Raw genomic sequence first — 14061 nt, forward strand, 5'->3', positions numbered from 1 at the left:
CTGAGGAGATGGGAAGGGAATGGAGAGTTCCTGAGGAGCTGGGAAGGGGCTGGAGAGTTCCTGAGGGAGCTGGGAAGGGAATGGAGAGTTCCTGAGGAGCTGGGAAGGGGCTCAGCCTGGAGCAAAGGAGGCTCAGGGGGACCTTGTGGCTCTCACAGCTCCTGCCAGGAGGGGACAGCTGGGGGGTCGGGCTCTGCTCCAGGAACAGGGACAGGAGGAGAGGGAATGGCCTCAGGCTGGGCAGGGCAGGTTTAATTTGGCTGTTATGGGAAATTTCTTCATGGAAAAGGTGGACACGCAGTGGAATCCCAGGCCAGGGGTGGAGTCCCCATCCCTGGAGGGGATTTATATCCCTGTGGATGTGGCACCTGGGGACGCGGGGCAGGGGTGGCCTTGGCAGTGCTGGGGAATGGTTGGACTCCATGGTCCAGAGGGCTTTTCCAATATAAACAATTCCATGATTCTAAGGTTTAGTCCCAGTAGAAGAGCTGGACAAGACCAGGAATACCCAGGTCGCACCTGCAGCAGAGAACGGATGCCAACCCTAATAAAAGTCCTGATGGGCACCCTCTGCCCTGGACCACATATCCAACAACCAGGAGAAATTTGGGATCATCATGCAATGATCCAGGCTGGATCTGGGGGTGCTGTGAGAGCTCCGTGTGCCCATCCCGCTATTCCCACATGGCACAGGAGGAGTCCTGGGAGCATCCTGCTCTGGCAGGGCACACACATCTTTATTTTTGGTCATTTCCCAGGGATTAAGTGGGAATTATGGAAAGCCAAAGAAATGTCCATGAAGCTGGAAAAACTGTCCATGAAGCTGGAAAAACTCAAGGACTGGCCCCAAAAGGGAAGAGGGTGGCCCAGCCTCTTCCTGCTCTAATTAAAACCTTTCCATACTTAACAAGAAGTGGAAGGACAGGGAAACACATTCCCACATTTTTACAACTCCCAAGAAGGCAGGGACACATGGGACAAGGAATATCCCCACCCCCCACCAAATCCCATCCCCCTCTTCATCCTGGTGGATCCAGGAGCAGAAAACACAGGAAAAGACTGAAAATACTGCTGGCAATGGAAAAGGTACCCAAAAATCCGGAGTGGTTTCTTTTTTCTTTATAAAATGTACATAAAGAACATGAAACCCTTGAGGTAAAAGTGAGAGCAGTTTGGAACTCAAACAGATACAGACCCAACAATGACCCAAAATCAATCTACAGTGGGGGTGTAGGAAAATAAGAGAGCAAGTCTGGGTTCTGTACAACAGCAGAGAGCGTTAAAATGTCCTCGTTATCCTATTTACATTAAATACATCCAATTACAGGTATTTATAGGGTATTTACAGACACAGATACCACGCTTGTCCCCTTTGCAGCTGGAGTGTGCAGCAGGTCTGAGAGTTCCTGAGAAGGTGCTGGGGCTCTTCATTTCTTACTCTCAGGAATTTCTGTTTTTCCAATCCCTTTTGTGGCTGTATCCATCCAAAAATTCCACAGGCGTGGCTGTTGCAGTGATCCTGTTTCTCCCTCCCATCTGTGGAAGGTGAAAGTTTCCTTCACAAATCCTGGATCCTGAGGAATCACCGGGAATGTTTCTCCAGTTGTTTCTCCATGACTTTGGCGGTGAGCAAAGCTCAAGATTCATTTGTCCAAGCACTCAACGTTCCAGTCTCTCTCTCAATGGGAAAAAAAAAATCTTATGGAGGCTGGAAAAGGAAGGAAATCGGTTGTAAATCACCTGTCATAGGTCCTGTAAGGTGACATCCAACCTGAGTGTGTCACAGAGGAGCCAGGCAGGAGAGGCACAAATCCATCCATCCCATCCATCCACACCCATCCAGAGGGAGCACAAATGGTCCTGTTTAGGTCTCAGTTTCTTATCAGGAATCTGAAATGGATTTTCTCACTGTCAGGTGTTGGAACAACTGCCCAGGGCAGTAGGGAATTCCCATTCCTGGGGGGATTTCAGAGCCCTGTGGATGTGGCACTTGGGGACATTGATCAGTGGTGGCCTTGGCTGTGCTGGGGCATGGTTGGACTCAGCGGTCCTGGAGCAAATTCCCAACCTAAATGATTCCATGATTGTGGTGCTCCCAGTGGGAAATGACTGGTGGATCATGGCTGAACTGGGATGTTTTAGGGAATTTGAGGAGAGGTGCAAAGGGAAGAAGAAATTTCTCCTCACACCTACGGAGTCCATCGAGTTCTCTGGTGACTCCCTCTGTCTGTTCTCACTTGAGCTTTAATGTCACACAACATATCCAAGGCCAGGCTGCATGGGCCTGGAGAAACTGGAATAATGGAAAGGTCTCTGCCCACGGAAGGGTGGGACTGGATGGGATTTAAAGTCCCTTCCAGCCCAAACCATGCTGGGATTCTGGGATGTGTTGAACAGATCCAAAGGAAAACGCAATAATATTTTATCAGGGAACAGCAGGATGTACAAACCCCATTTCCCTGTTTTTAGGTTAATGATCACTCCCATCTTTTATCATGCCGAGCACAATTCCCTGCCTGCACCAACATTCCCATGGGATCTGGGGCTGACACAGTCTGTAAATCCCAAGAATGTGGGATTGCAGGAGCTGCAGGTCCCTAAATCCCTTTGCACAAGGGATAATCCAATGGTTTCATTCCTTCTGTGCTGACTGACACTGGAATTGTGGTGGAGCACGTAAAAAGGGGAGAACATTCCTGCAGTGCTGCTTATTTTCCATAAAAACCTAAAAAAGAATTTGAAATGTAAAAATAACCCTTTTTATAGCTTTTGATAGTTTTATGGGAAAATCCAAGAATTGTTCCAGATGGTTCCCAATCTCTTTAATAGCATGGGAGAGGTAGGGACTGCTTGTAACTCCAAACTGGAGACTTTTTTTTTTTTTTTTTTAATGGAAATGCTCCAAAAAGCCATTTTCCTGATGGATCACACACTTCTGGGGGAGGAAGAGAGTTTCAATTACCCTTCAATATATTCAAAAAATATTAAAAAAAAACATTCCCAGCAGGTAAACTCTCCCAAAATAAAATCAGGAAAACCTCTTCCACTCAGCATGAAAAAAAAACCAGATCCTTCTGCCTGAGCTGCTCCCTACAAAGGGAATTCACCGCCCTGACTAGGCAGGAAAAGAGAAAATGAACAAGAAGCTGAAGATTGACTTTGCTTTAACGTTTGGGGATCCCAATCACCCCAAAACTGATTATTCCACCTGGTAGATGCAGCAGGAATTCCAGTGCTGGATGTCAAGGAAAGCTCTGAGGTCAGTGGAGGTTGGGGCTTGCAGAGGTTGGAAGATGCAGCTCCATCACTTCAGGAGGAACCAGCAGTTCCTGTCCCAAATTAAAACGAAACTTCACATTCCCAGACATTTCTGGCATTCAAATCCTAATTGTGCACCCATGGTGTCATTGGAATGGGTTTATTCCCTCCTAATCCATGTTTTTATTTCTCCTTGTGTCCCATCCAGGATCCGGACCAGGCTGCAGAAGAGGTGGGTTGGTAGCACAGTGAGATCCGAGTGTTTAGTGATTTTATGTGGGATTCAGGTTATCCAGAGATGGAATTCCTGGCTGGGAGGGTGGTGAGGGGCTGGGCTGGAATTGCCAGAGCAGCTGTGGCTGTCCCTGGATCCCTGGCAGTGCCCAAGGCCAGGCTGGACACTGGGGCTGGAGCAGCCTGGGACAGTGGGAGGTGTCCCTGCCATGGCAGGGGTGGGGTGGGATTTAAGGTCCCTTTCACCCAAACTACTCCATAATTCTACAATTCCACAATTTCACATTCAGTGTGCTTTGTGAAAGAAAAAGGGAAGTTCTCCAGTGCCATCCTTGTGCTCCCAAATCAGCCTGAGAAAGAACTGAAAAATCCTGGACAATTTATCCTGTGCTCCACCCTCCTCTACTTTGGGAACACCCAGATAATTCCTGCAGCCATCCCATCAAACCCAGCCACTGTTCCCAACATCCCAAGACTTCAGCTGCACAATTCAGTATTTGATGTCCAGTTTAAAAATCCATCAAGGGCATTTCAAAGTTGGATACCCCAGAACTGAATCAGAGGGGTTCCAATTCCAGGGAACTGCCACTTCCAACTACCTTTGATTGCTGATCCAACATTTTCACATCCATTTTCAGTCCAAAATGTAACGTAAAATAAAAACCAAGAGTAGGAAATTCATATGTCAATTTGTTCTTCTTATTCATGGCCTGGAGTAAAATCCCATTTCCTTTTCAGTGCTTTATTTTGGGAATGTAAAAGAAGATGAAACTACTCCTACAATCAACATTTGGAAGAGAAATCCTGCTTTTCTTAGCACCTCCTGCACCCCAGAGTAAAACAGGAACAGGCAGGGGAATACATTTCTTTTCCCACAAAAACCTGGGATTTTCAGGACACGCAGATTATTCTGCCCTGCAAAAAGACATCTGTGGTCTTTGTCAATCGAAATTCTTTATCAAATATTCCATGGGAGCGAGGGAAAGGAGAATCCAACTGGAAAGAAAAACAGGATTTCAGCCTGCAGCTTTCGCTTGAGATCTAAACGATGGAGCAGGATCTCCTGTTCCTCATCATCCAACTCCTTTGTCACGGAGGGAATCACAGGGCACTTCCCAAATCCTAACTTCCCACAGAGTTCCCATTCCACCACCACCAGCCCTGCGGCCAGAGCTGTGCCTGGAAAATTCATCTCCAATGGGCATGTAAGGATCAGTTTGGATTTTCAAGGGAAATCCGAGGGAAAAGCAGGGAAGTATTTTAAAGACAATGGAATATTTTCTGTTTTCCTTTGGCCTGGTGTGTGGAAGATGTCCCTGCCTGTGGGGCTGGAATGGGATGAGGTTCAAGGTCCTTTCCAACCAAAACCTTCTGGGATTCTGTGGAAGTGACTGACAGATGGTCACTCTGGCTCCTAGCAGATCCAGCCCTTCAAAGAGAGTCCTGCCAAAACCACCCATGAAGAAGTCTCTTGGATCACCCCTCAGTTCCGTGGTTCTCAGGAGACATCCATGGGAAGATGCACGGCAAGGTTTGGATCCTGAGTTCCAAGACACACCAACCTCCAAAAAAAAATCTGCCTCGGCATCTCACCATGCCTGACCTGCTCCTCCATCCATCCATCCGTCCATCCACAGTTAAAATCCAGAGCTTCCAATGGGAAATTTGGTGATTTGTGTTAAGGGTGTCAAACACTTTGGTCCATCTAAGCTCAAGAGTTCCAAATCCCCCAGGCCACCAGACTCAGAATTCCCACCATCTTTCAAGCCCCACAGTCCATCCAGACTCTGAGCTCTCACTTTCTTCCAAACCCCACTGTCCATCCAGATTCGGAGCTTCCACATTCTTCCAAACCCTGTGGTCCATCCAGACTCAGAGTTCCCACCACTTTCCAGACCCCACAGTTCATCTGACTCGGAATTCCCATTGTCATCTAAACCCCATAGACTATCCAGACTTGGAGTTCCCAATTCCTTCTAAACCCCTCAGACCATCCAGACTTGGAGTTCCCAATTCCTTCTAAACCCCTCAGACCATCCAGACTTGGAGTTCCCAATTCCTTCTAAACCCCTCAGACCATCCAGACTTGGAGTTCCCACAGTCTTCCAAACTCCACAGTCCATCCAGACTCAGAGTTCCCATTTTCTTCCAAATCCTCCAGTCCATCAGACTCAGAATTCCCACTGACTTCCAAACCAGAGTCCATTCAAATTTGGAGCTTCCACCATCTTCCAAACTCATCAGGCCACCAGACTCAGAGTTCCTACCATCTTCCAAACCGCATGGTCCATCAGACTCAGAACCACTGTTTTCCAAACCCCATAGTCCATCCAGATTTGGAGCTTCCCACTTTCTTTCAAACCCCATCGTCCATGCACACTCAGAACTCCCATTTTTCTCCAAACCCCATAGTCCATCTAGATTTGGAGCTCCCACCATCTTCCAAACCCCGCAGTCCATCCAGACTTGGAGTTCCCACTTTCTTCCAAACAGAGCAAGGTGCTGATAGCCCCGAGGTTGTGGGTTCGATCCCCGCAGGGATCATTCGGTTCAGATTTGGACTCGACGATCCTTGCAGGTCCCTTCCAGCCCAGAACATTCTGTGATTCCAGGGATGAGCTTTAAGGTCCCTTCCAACCTAAACCATCCTGCGGTTCTCTGAAAATGTCCTGACTCGGAGTTCCAACCGTTTTCCAAGCACAGGAACTTAAAGACACCAAAAATCCCTAAAAACCAGGGAGCCAAGAACATCCCAGCTCCCAGGTGCCACCAGTATGGACCAGTACAGCTCCAGGTGACACCAGTTGACCAAGGAAAGCCCTGCCAGCATCTCAACAAACACACTCACCACGGGGCTGCCTTACCTGGAAAGAGGCTTTATTGAACAGAGCTGGAAAATTATCTCTTCAGTGGAATTACTGAATTTGCACAAACATTTCTCTACAGAATAAAAAAAATCAAGCCTTGTCATTGTTTTACTGCATCTTGTTGTGCTTTTTATACTCATATTTGCAATTATTATACTCATCTTTTGTTTGTTTTCACATTTGTACTCCAATTATTTGCATATCAGGTTTTGCTTTTAATCCTAGGGTGTCGAGAGAACACAGAATAATAATAATAATTATTATAATTATAATAATAATACTCTTCTTTAGACAAAAGTCTTTTTTTTTTTTTTAAATGAAGTTAAAAGCTGAGCTAATTTAAGGAAAAAGGTCTTCAAATTTCATAACCAACTGGAAGGGAACTTTACAATGCAGTGGAAAACCGGCATGTGTTCGGGTAGCTCGAACCCATTTTGTACAGCTTTTGTTTGCTTTTTTTTTTCCTTGTAAAAGTGGAATATTTTTAATTTTTTTTTTTTTTTTAGATTTTTTTTTGTTGTTTGTTTTTTGAATTTCGCTACAATAACAAAATAATCTTTCGCCCTCTGCACCGAGTCTGGCTCCGGGGCAGAGGCAGAGCCCCCTCGGAGCGTCCGGAGCTCCAGATGTCGGGAGCCATCCCAACGGAGGGGAGAGTAAGAAAATCATCCTGTGTTTCACCACCTTCTGCACCAAGTGTGTGTCTGAACCACCTTTGTTCCTCTGGTTGACCCACTGGAGAACCTGAAACGACGACGACGACGACGACAAGAAGTGCTGCTCCCGTCGGCAGCACCACCGGGGGCTGTTCCGAATGGATAAGAAGCTGAAAGGCCATGGCTGTCTGGAAGGTCACACAGCACGGATCTCATCCCAAAGGCTTTCCACAGCAGCTTAGGTCCATCCATCCTTCTCCAGAAGCGGCTCTGTCTCCTTGCCTGCACACCCAGGCTCCAGAGTTTGTTTAGAAAAGAGTTTGCACAACCCACGCTTTTAGCAGTGCAAAGCTTCCGTGTTGAAATCATCGTTATTACATTTATTATAATATTTTTTATTTTTTATATATATATATTTATATATATATATATATATGTTTTGTTCGTTCTTTTTGTTTTTGTTTTTTGAAATCAGGCTTGTTTCATTGAAGGCACTTGGTTTCCATGGCAATTTATAAAAGACGGTGGTTTGGTTTCTTCACTTCCGTAGAGCTGATGACTCCGGTGGGGAGGGGAGAGGGATCTTCCAGCAGCTGCGAGCAAACTCCCAGTGAAGCCTGTGACAAATGAAAGCCCAGGTGGCACATCCTGGGTGGGAATGCATGCAAAAGGAGACAGCACACAGTCACCAAGCAGAGCCGTGAGGAATGAAACGGGAATGTCTGCAAACAGCTCTGATTCCGGGTTATCCTCGAGGGGAGGTGACAGCCGAAGTAGAAAGGGCTGACATTTGTTTAACTCTACGCTAAAAACCTTCGGGAAGGGAAAATGAATGCCAGCTCTTCACGTACCCTGTTTACAGTGAGGTGTTTCTCTCTCTCTCTGTGTTTGTATTTCCTCTCTCTCTCTCCTTCCTCTTTTTATTTTTGGCAGGCCATTCGGTTTCCATGGTAACAAGCAAACGATTCATTTGAAACAAAACCAGCCATGACTTTGTGCTTTGACAAGGGTTTCTAGAGCTCTTTGCCGAGAGTTCAACCAGATGATGCTGAATTCATCAGTGACCACAAAAGCACCTGAAGGTCTCTTCCTTACTTAGGCCAGATCTCGGTCTCAAGCTTGGTTCTTAGTGAGTTCCGCTCCCGTGATGCCTTTTCAAGTCCCCAGTGCTTTCTTAATCTGCTTTTTTTTTTTTTTAATTTTTAAATTATTTATTTACGTATTTATTTAGCTTTCGAGTCAGTCAGTCAGGAATCTTTGGTAGTTTGTTTGGAAATGTCCATTTTACAAAGACTCTTTCTTCATGCCAGTGCCTGGTGAATCTTTTGTAGCCTCTGCCAGGATAAGGTCACCTCTGATGACTTAAGACAGACATGAGGATGAGGAGTGGGAGAAGTCGTATATGTGCTAATGGTCCAACAGCACCTGATCGTAGATCTGCAAAAAGGGGAGAAAAATAGAATTAAAGAGGTGCCCACACCTCCTCAGCATTGCTACAGTGTTCCAAACTCACCTCCCACCACAAGGGGACCAGGACAACGCTCACCAATGGGATGGAGCAGGAACTGGGATGAAAATCCACCTGGCTGTGTAGTTCCCTCTGTTTTAACACACACATAGGGTGGAGGGATGAGACAGAGCCCTCAGGGAATCACAGCAGTGATTTCTGTGGATTCCACATTTTTTGGGCCCGCTGGGCATTGTTTTGATGTTGTTTTATCTGCCTGAGGATCTCAAATCCAGCCCAGCCTCACCCACCGCTCTCACCTCTGCCTCACACCCACCCAACATCTTCCCACCTGAGAAAAGCATTCCCAAGGACAACATTCCACCTTGAACCTGGAAAAGATCCATTTGGGAAGGAGAAAGACAGGAAGGAGCTTGTGGGGAGGAGCCACTTACTGTTGGCCGGTTGGTCTGATTTCATACACTCTCCTTCCACAATGGACACATCGTCAATAGCAATGTCCCCTTCGATTCCAGGGCCACGGATCCCTTCAAAGATGAGCTGGGAAAAAGAACATCAGAGGGTGGGAAATTAAAACATCCAGTGGAGCAGAGGAGGATAAATAAAAAATGTCCAGAAGATCAGATCTTAAAATCTCAACCAGCACAAAAAGAAAGGACTTTTCTTAAAATGAAGACATATGCAAGTATCTAATTTCAGATTGTGGAAGTAAATTCCATGCTGGGATCTATTTTTCCCAACACGTGGGTTCTCATCAGGTTTAGAAGCTTTGATTCCATCTAGGAATGGTTTCTCAGAGGGAAACTGGGATGAGTTTTATCACAATGAGGGAGACAGTAGAAATTTTATTCCAGCTTAAGATGAACTTCAACCTCTGCTGATGGATTTTAACGGCCTGTTGATATTTTTCTTTCCAATATTACTTGTCTGAAACCAAACTGCTGGAAGAGGAAATTGTGCCTGATCTCGAGGAGAAAACGTCTCCTCCCCCAAAATCCAGCCCCTGCTCCTTGGCAGCAGGAACAACACCAATCAGTGGAGTTGAAAGTCCAATTTTTCCTGACAATGGAAAACAATTTCCAGCCTAAAGGGCTCTGTCCAAACACAACAGGCAGCATTTAATTAAAAGCTGCATTTGGCAGTGATTTCGGTGGCCCTCAGAGAGGGGTTGCTCCACACTCAGAACAAATCACAGCACAGGAGTTGGCAGGGCACGGAGCAGAACCCAGCCTGCAGCTCCCAGGGATGGGCAGGAGGTGCCAATTGAGCAGAATTCCCGATCAGTATCCCGAAAAATACCCTTTAAGCTTTTGGACAGCTGTTGTTAAAAATACTGCATCGAACTGGAGAATAGGGGTACAGGAAAGGTCACTCTGCTCTTAATGGAATGGAATTATGATCCCAAAAGGCCACTCCAGAATGCTTTGGGGGGATTCAGCATCTGCCTCATCCCTGGAAGTGTCCAAGGCCAGGCTGGACAGGGCTGGGATATGCCTGGGATACGGAAGGTGTCCATGCCCATGGCAGGGCTGGGATAAGTGGATTTTTAATCCCTTCCATCCCAAACCAGTCTGGGATTTTCTGATTTTTCCACAGGACCTCAGGCAGATTTTTACCCTCCCCTGAGTGCCCCCCTCACCCTTCTCCCTTTCCTTGCTGGGCACTTGGGGTGTCCCAGGACAATCCCACTGGGTGGGATTTCAGGGTGACATTAACACCCCCAAAAGTGGGGAGCTGAGAGGTTTCAGTTTGGTGCAGATCGACCTGAAAAAGGGATTAAAATCCTTCTGGAGACTGGGCAAACTGGGGCAAACTGGTCTCACCTCCAGCCTGAAAATTGGGAATATTCCCTTTTGGATGGGCGAGTGAAAGCACCGAGATCATTCAAACACGGAGATAAATCCTAAAGCAGCTCCACAACAGTTTTGGGATTTGGGATTGGGAATCCTGCAGGGCCAAGGGCTGCAAACCTGGATGTTCCCAGCCAATCCTGCTGATGCTGGAATTCTTTGGACACCAAGTGACCAAATCTGGGTGGGCTGAGCTCCACAATGAGCGGGTGGCACCGGAACTGCTCATCCTTCATGATAAATCCTGGAATTTTTATTTGGACACTGCAATATTCAGATCCTAAACCAGCAATAAATCCAGTCCAAATCATTCACACCATCTCCACGTCCTGCTGCTCAAACCTGAACTAAAATTGACATTTTCTGGATGACAGAACCAACGTGTCCCTCTCTTTGTGGGGTTCTATATTTCTGGAGTGTTCCTTTCTTAAAAGTATCTGAATATCTGAGCTAGATTTATGAACTTTTTTGAGATTTAAGGCACTGCAGTCCTCCCAGATCCTCATGACATAAGCTTTGTTCTATATCACAGCGACTGACAAGGTATAAAATCTTTTACCCCTATAAATTACCCTATAAAAAGTTTTAATTTCCATGTCACTGCAGTGTTTTACTGCAAAGATTCACTTCAATTCCCTCTCCTTAAATTTAACTTGGAGCTTTATATTCCTTCCTACTTACATGCCTAAATGGAAAATAAAATTTGCTGTGGTGCAAGAGATGCTGAAAAGAAGATAATTTAAGGCTCCAAGAGCTCTGACATTTATTTGTTATGTTTGGTCAGAGCTTTACATTTATTTTATGATGAAACCTTTAAACATTACAATGTAAAAGGTGAAAAACAGCCAAGGAGAGGAGCTTCCCTTTGGAATCTCTCTCCTCCACTCCTCTGGACTGCTGCTGCTGCAAATCCTTTGCACTTCCCTGCCCAAGAGTCTGATTCTTCCCTGATTTTTAAAGCTCTTCCAGGTCTCCAAAACCCTCTCAAATCCATCTCTTCCTTCCCTTTCCCAGGTCATTTATTATGTTCAGATACTAAATCACTTCTCTCTCCTTCACTCTTCAGAATTCTTGGATTTATCCTGACTTCACCAATGAAAAACCCAACAACTCCAATTTTCTGTGCCTGGCCTGGGCTCTGAGTGTTCCTGAGCTCTGCAATTCCTCTTCATTCCTGGCACTTTGTTCCCATCAAACTTCCCAGTCTGGAACACCTCCCACTGTTCCAGCTGCTCCAGCCCCAGTGTCCAGCCTGGCCTTGGGCACTGCCAGGGATCCAGGGGCAGCCACAGCTGCTCTGGCAATTCCAGCCCAGCCAGGAATTCCCAATTCCCAATCTCCCACCCATCCCTGCCCTCTGGCACTGGGAGCCATTCCCTGGGTCCTGTCCCTCCATCCTTGTCCCCAGTCCCTCTCCAGCTCTCCTGGAGCCCCTCCAGGCCCTGCCAGGGGCTCTGAGCTCTCCTGGAGCTTCTCCTCTCCAGGGGAACATTCCCAGCTCTCTCATGTCCCGCTGTTCTTCACCTCTCCCTCTCCCTCAATTTTCCTCTAATTCCCATCCTTGGAATTGCTCTGTAACCCCAAACCATTTCTCTCCTGCCAATGCCTCTCATGCATGGAAATAAAAACCAAGGGTCAGGATCAGGAATACCCTGAAAATCCAAAGTGGGAAATGGAACCCAACAGAATAGCAGTTTGGATTTGCACTGAAGGAATCTTCCAAGGCCAGGTTGGACACTGGGTCTTGGAGCACCCTGGGATTGTGGCAGGTGTGGAATAAGATAGGAGTGGATGGGATGGGATGGGATGGGATGGGATGGGATGGGATGGGATGGGATGGGATGGGATGGGATGGGATGGGATGGGATGGGATTTAATGGGATGGGATGCAAGGTCACTTCAAATCCACTTCAGCCTGTGACTTTCTCCCAAAAATACATTTTCTCCCCTAGGAGAGCTGGAAGTGACAGAGCGGGCTCAGAGGAGAACGCTGCACTCAGGGCATGGCTCCTGACTCCCACATTCCCTGAGGACATTCCCAGCCTCGCCCACAGCAGGATCTGCTGGCAGCAGCTGCTTTTTTGGGAGTGTTCCAGTTCCAAACAGCTCCCAGTGTGCCTGAGGACTGCCCCTAAAGATCCATCAGCACCTCCCTGTCAACCCCAGCAGGAAATGTGTGAAAAACCTGTCACAGCCCCCCGTGTCTCATGCTCCCAGATCGTTCATTTTCCTGCAGGAAATCCATGTATTTTCCAAAAACCTGCAACACAGGGGCCCTAAGTAATTTCTCTCAGCGAATAATTTTATATTCCACTTGCTAATCTGAAATCAAAACCTGCTGGAATCGCTCCCAGCATCTTTGGGAAGCTGGAAAGTGTTTTGAGTTCAAGCATTGTGACACTCAAGGAAAGCAATTACCGTCCATGAGCAGCTTTCAGAGTTGGGAAATCCCAAAGAAAGGGGTCAATAATCCCAGTCTCCCTCCCAGCCCCAAATTCCCAGTTCCTGGAGGTGCCAGCCTCACCTGGAATGAGGTGGGGGGGTTGATGTTCACCCGGGCTTGGTTCCAGTGCTGTCCTTTATTCCCACTCGAGGACCACAAGGGGTTCTCTATGGCAGTCTGGCCTTTGAGCCGCAGGTAAACGTTCAAACTTCCTGGAAAACAGCAGGAGAACTGGAGTTGGGAAGGCTCTGCCTGGATGGCTGCAGCGCCCTCCTCACCCATTTTCCATGGATTTGAGGTGTGGAAGTTTCCTGGAGTAAATTAAAAACCTTTTAAATTCAGGAATTCTGGGAAGTGGTGATGGGAGCTCCCCGCAGAGGGGAACTGAGCACTCATTCTGCAGCTCAGGCAAGGCATAGGAATTCCAGGGAAAACAGGCAAAATGTGAATTTTCTGTGGTTTAGAGCAAGAAAATGGCATTAGACCTCCTTATCCAGGGCAAAATCAGCAATTTGGTTGTTTTGTGCTGAATTCTTGCTTATTAAAACTTTGCCCATTGCTGAACTCCTGGAGTTTCCCAGCAGATCAATCTCAGGGAGAGGCCGGATGCCCTCAGGAATATTTCTGGAGGACAACAACATCCTCTGAGTTCAAAAACCTCCAAAATTCCTCCCTGTGCAGGAAAACCCCCCAGAGCTGCACCTTTGCCCTCCAGCAAGTAACTGGTGCCAGCATGGACATTTTTGACACCAGGGTCACCTGCAGGTACGAACAGAACCGGATTCTCTTGGTGCACCAAAAAAACCTAAATTTAATCTCTCTAGGTTCATTAATTCACAGGATTTGGGGGGTTTGGTCCCATTTGCCACCGTGGTTGCCTGCAGGTGTGTGGGGCACTGAGGTCTCTTTGTGCTCTGTAAATTCAGTGTATTTCTCACAATCTGGGACTTTCAAACAGCCAAATTCCCACAGGAGCAGCGTTTATTGAGATGCTTGGCACAGCAGATCCCAAAAATTCCAAGGAAAGCTCCCAGATCTGCACCTGCTCTGGAGCACTGCTTATTTCCAGCAAAAGCCAAACTTGGAGCCTTGGAAAACATCAGGTTGGAGATTTAATGGAGCAAGAAATATTCCCCTGATGGCCTTTTCACCAGGGTGAGAGAATGGGACCGGAATGGGACCGGAATGGGATCATCCATCTTCCCTGAAGGAGCTGGGAAGGGAGAATCAGGAGCAGCTCCCTGATCCCCCCTGGAATGCAGGAATGGGCACAAAGGAAACGGGA

The 14061-nt window shown here is 47.0% G+C and overlaps 1 protein-coding gene across 2 annotated transcripts in view; it reads right to left on the minus strand.

Moving 5' to 3' along the window:
- Positions 1–6348: 6348 nt before the first annotated feature.
- The window catches only part of MDGA2 (MAM domain containing glycosylphosphatidylinositol anchor 2), a 192767-nt gene continuing 185054 nt past the window's right edge, over positions 6349–14061 (minus strand). For both annotated transcript variants that reach the window (XM_021536048.2, XM_021536049.2), the window contains 3 exons: positions 12858–12988; positions 8918–9023; positions 6349–8452 (listed from right to left, as the gene is read on the minus strand). In XM_021536048.2, the coding sequence (XP_021391723.1) occupies positions 8364–8452; positions 8918–9023; positions 12858–12988 (326 nt within the window). In that variant the 3' untranslated portion in view covers positions 6349–8363. The remainder of the gene's footprint in view (positions 8453–8917; positions 9024–12857; positions 12989–14061) is intronic.

Source organism: Lonchura striata, chromosome 6, assembly GCF_046129695.1.
Source record: "Lonchura striata isolate bLonStr1 chromosome 6, bLonStr1.mat, whole genome shotgun sequence".
NCBI lineage: Eukaryota > Metazoa > Chordata > Aves > Passeriformes > Estrildidae > Lonchura > Lonchura striata.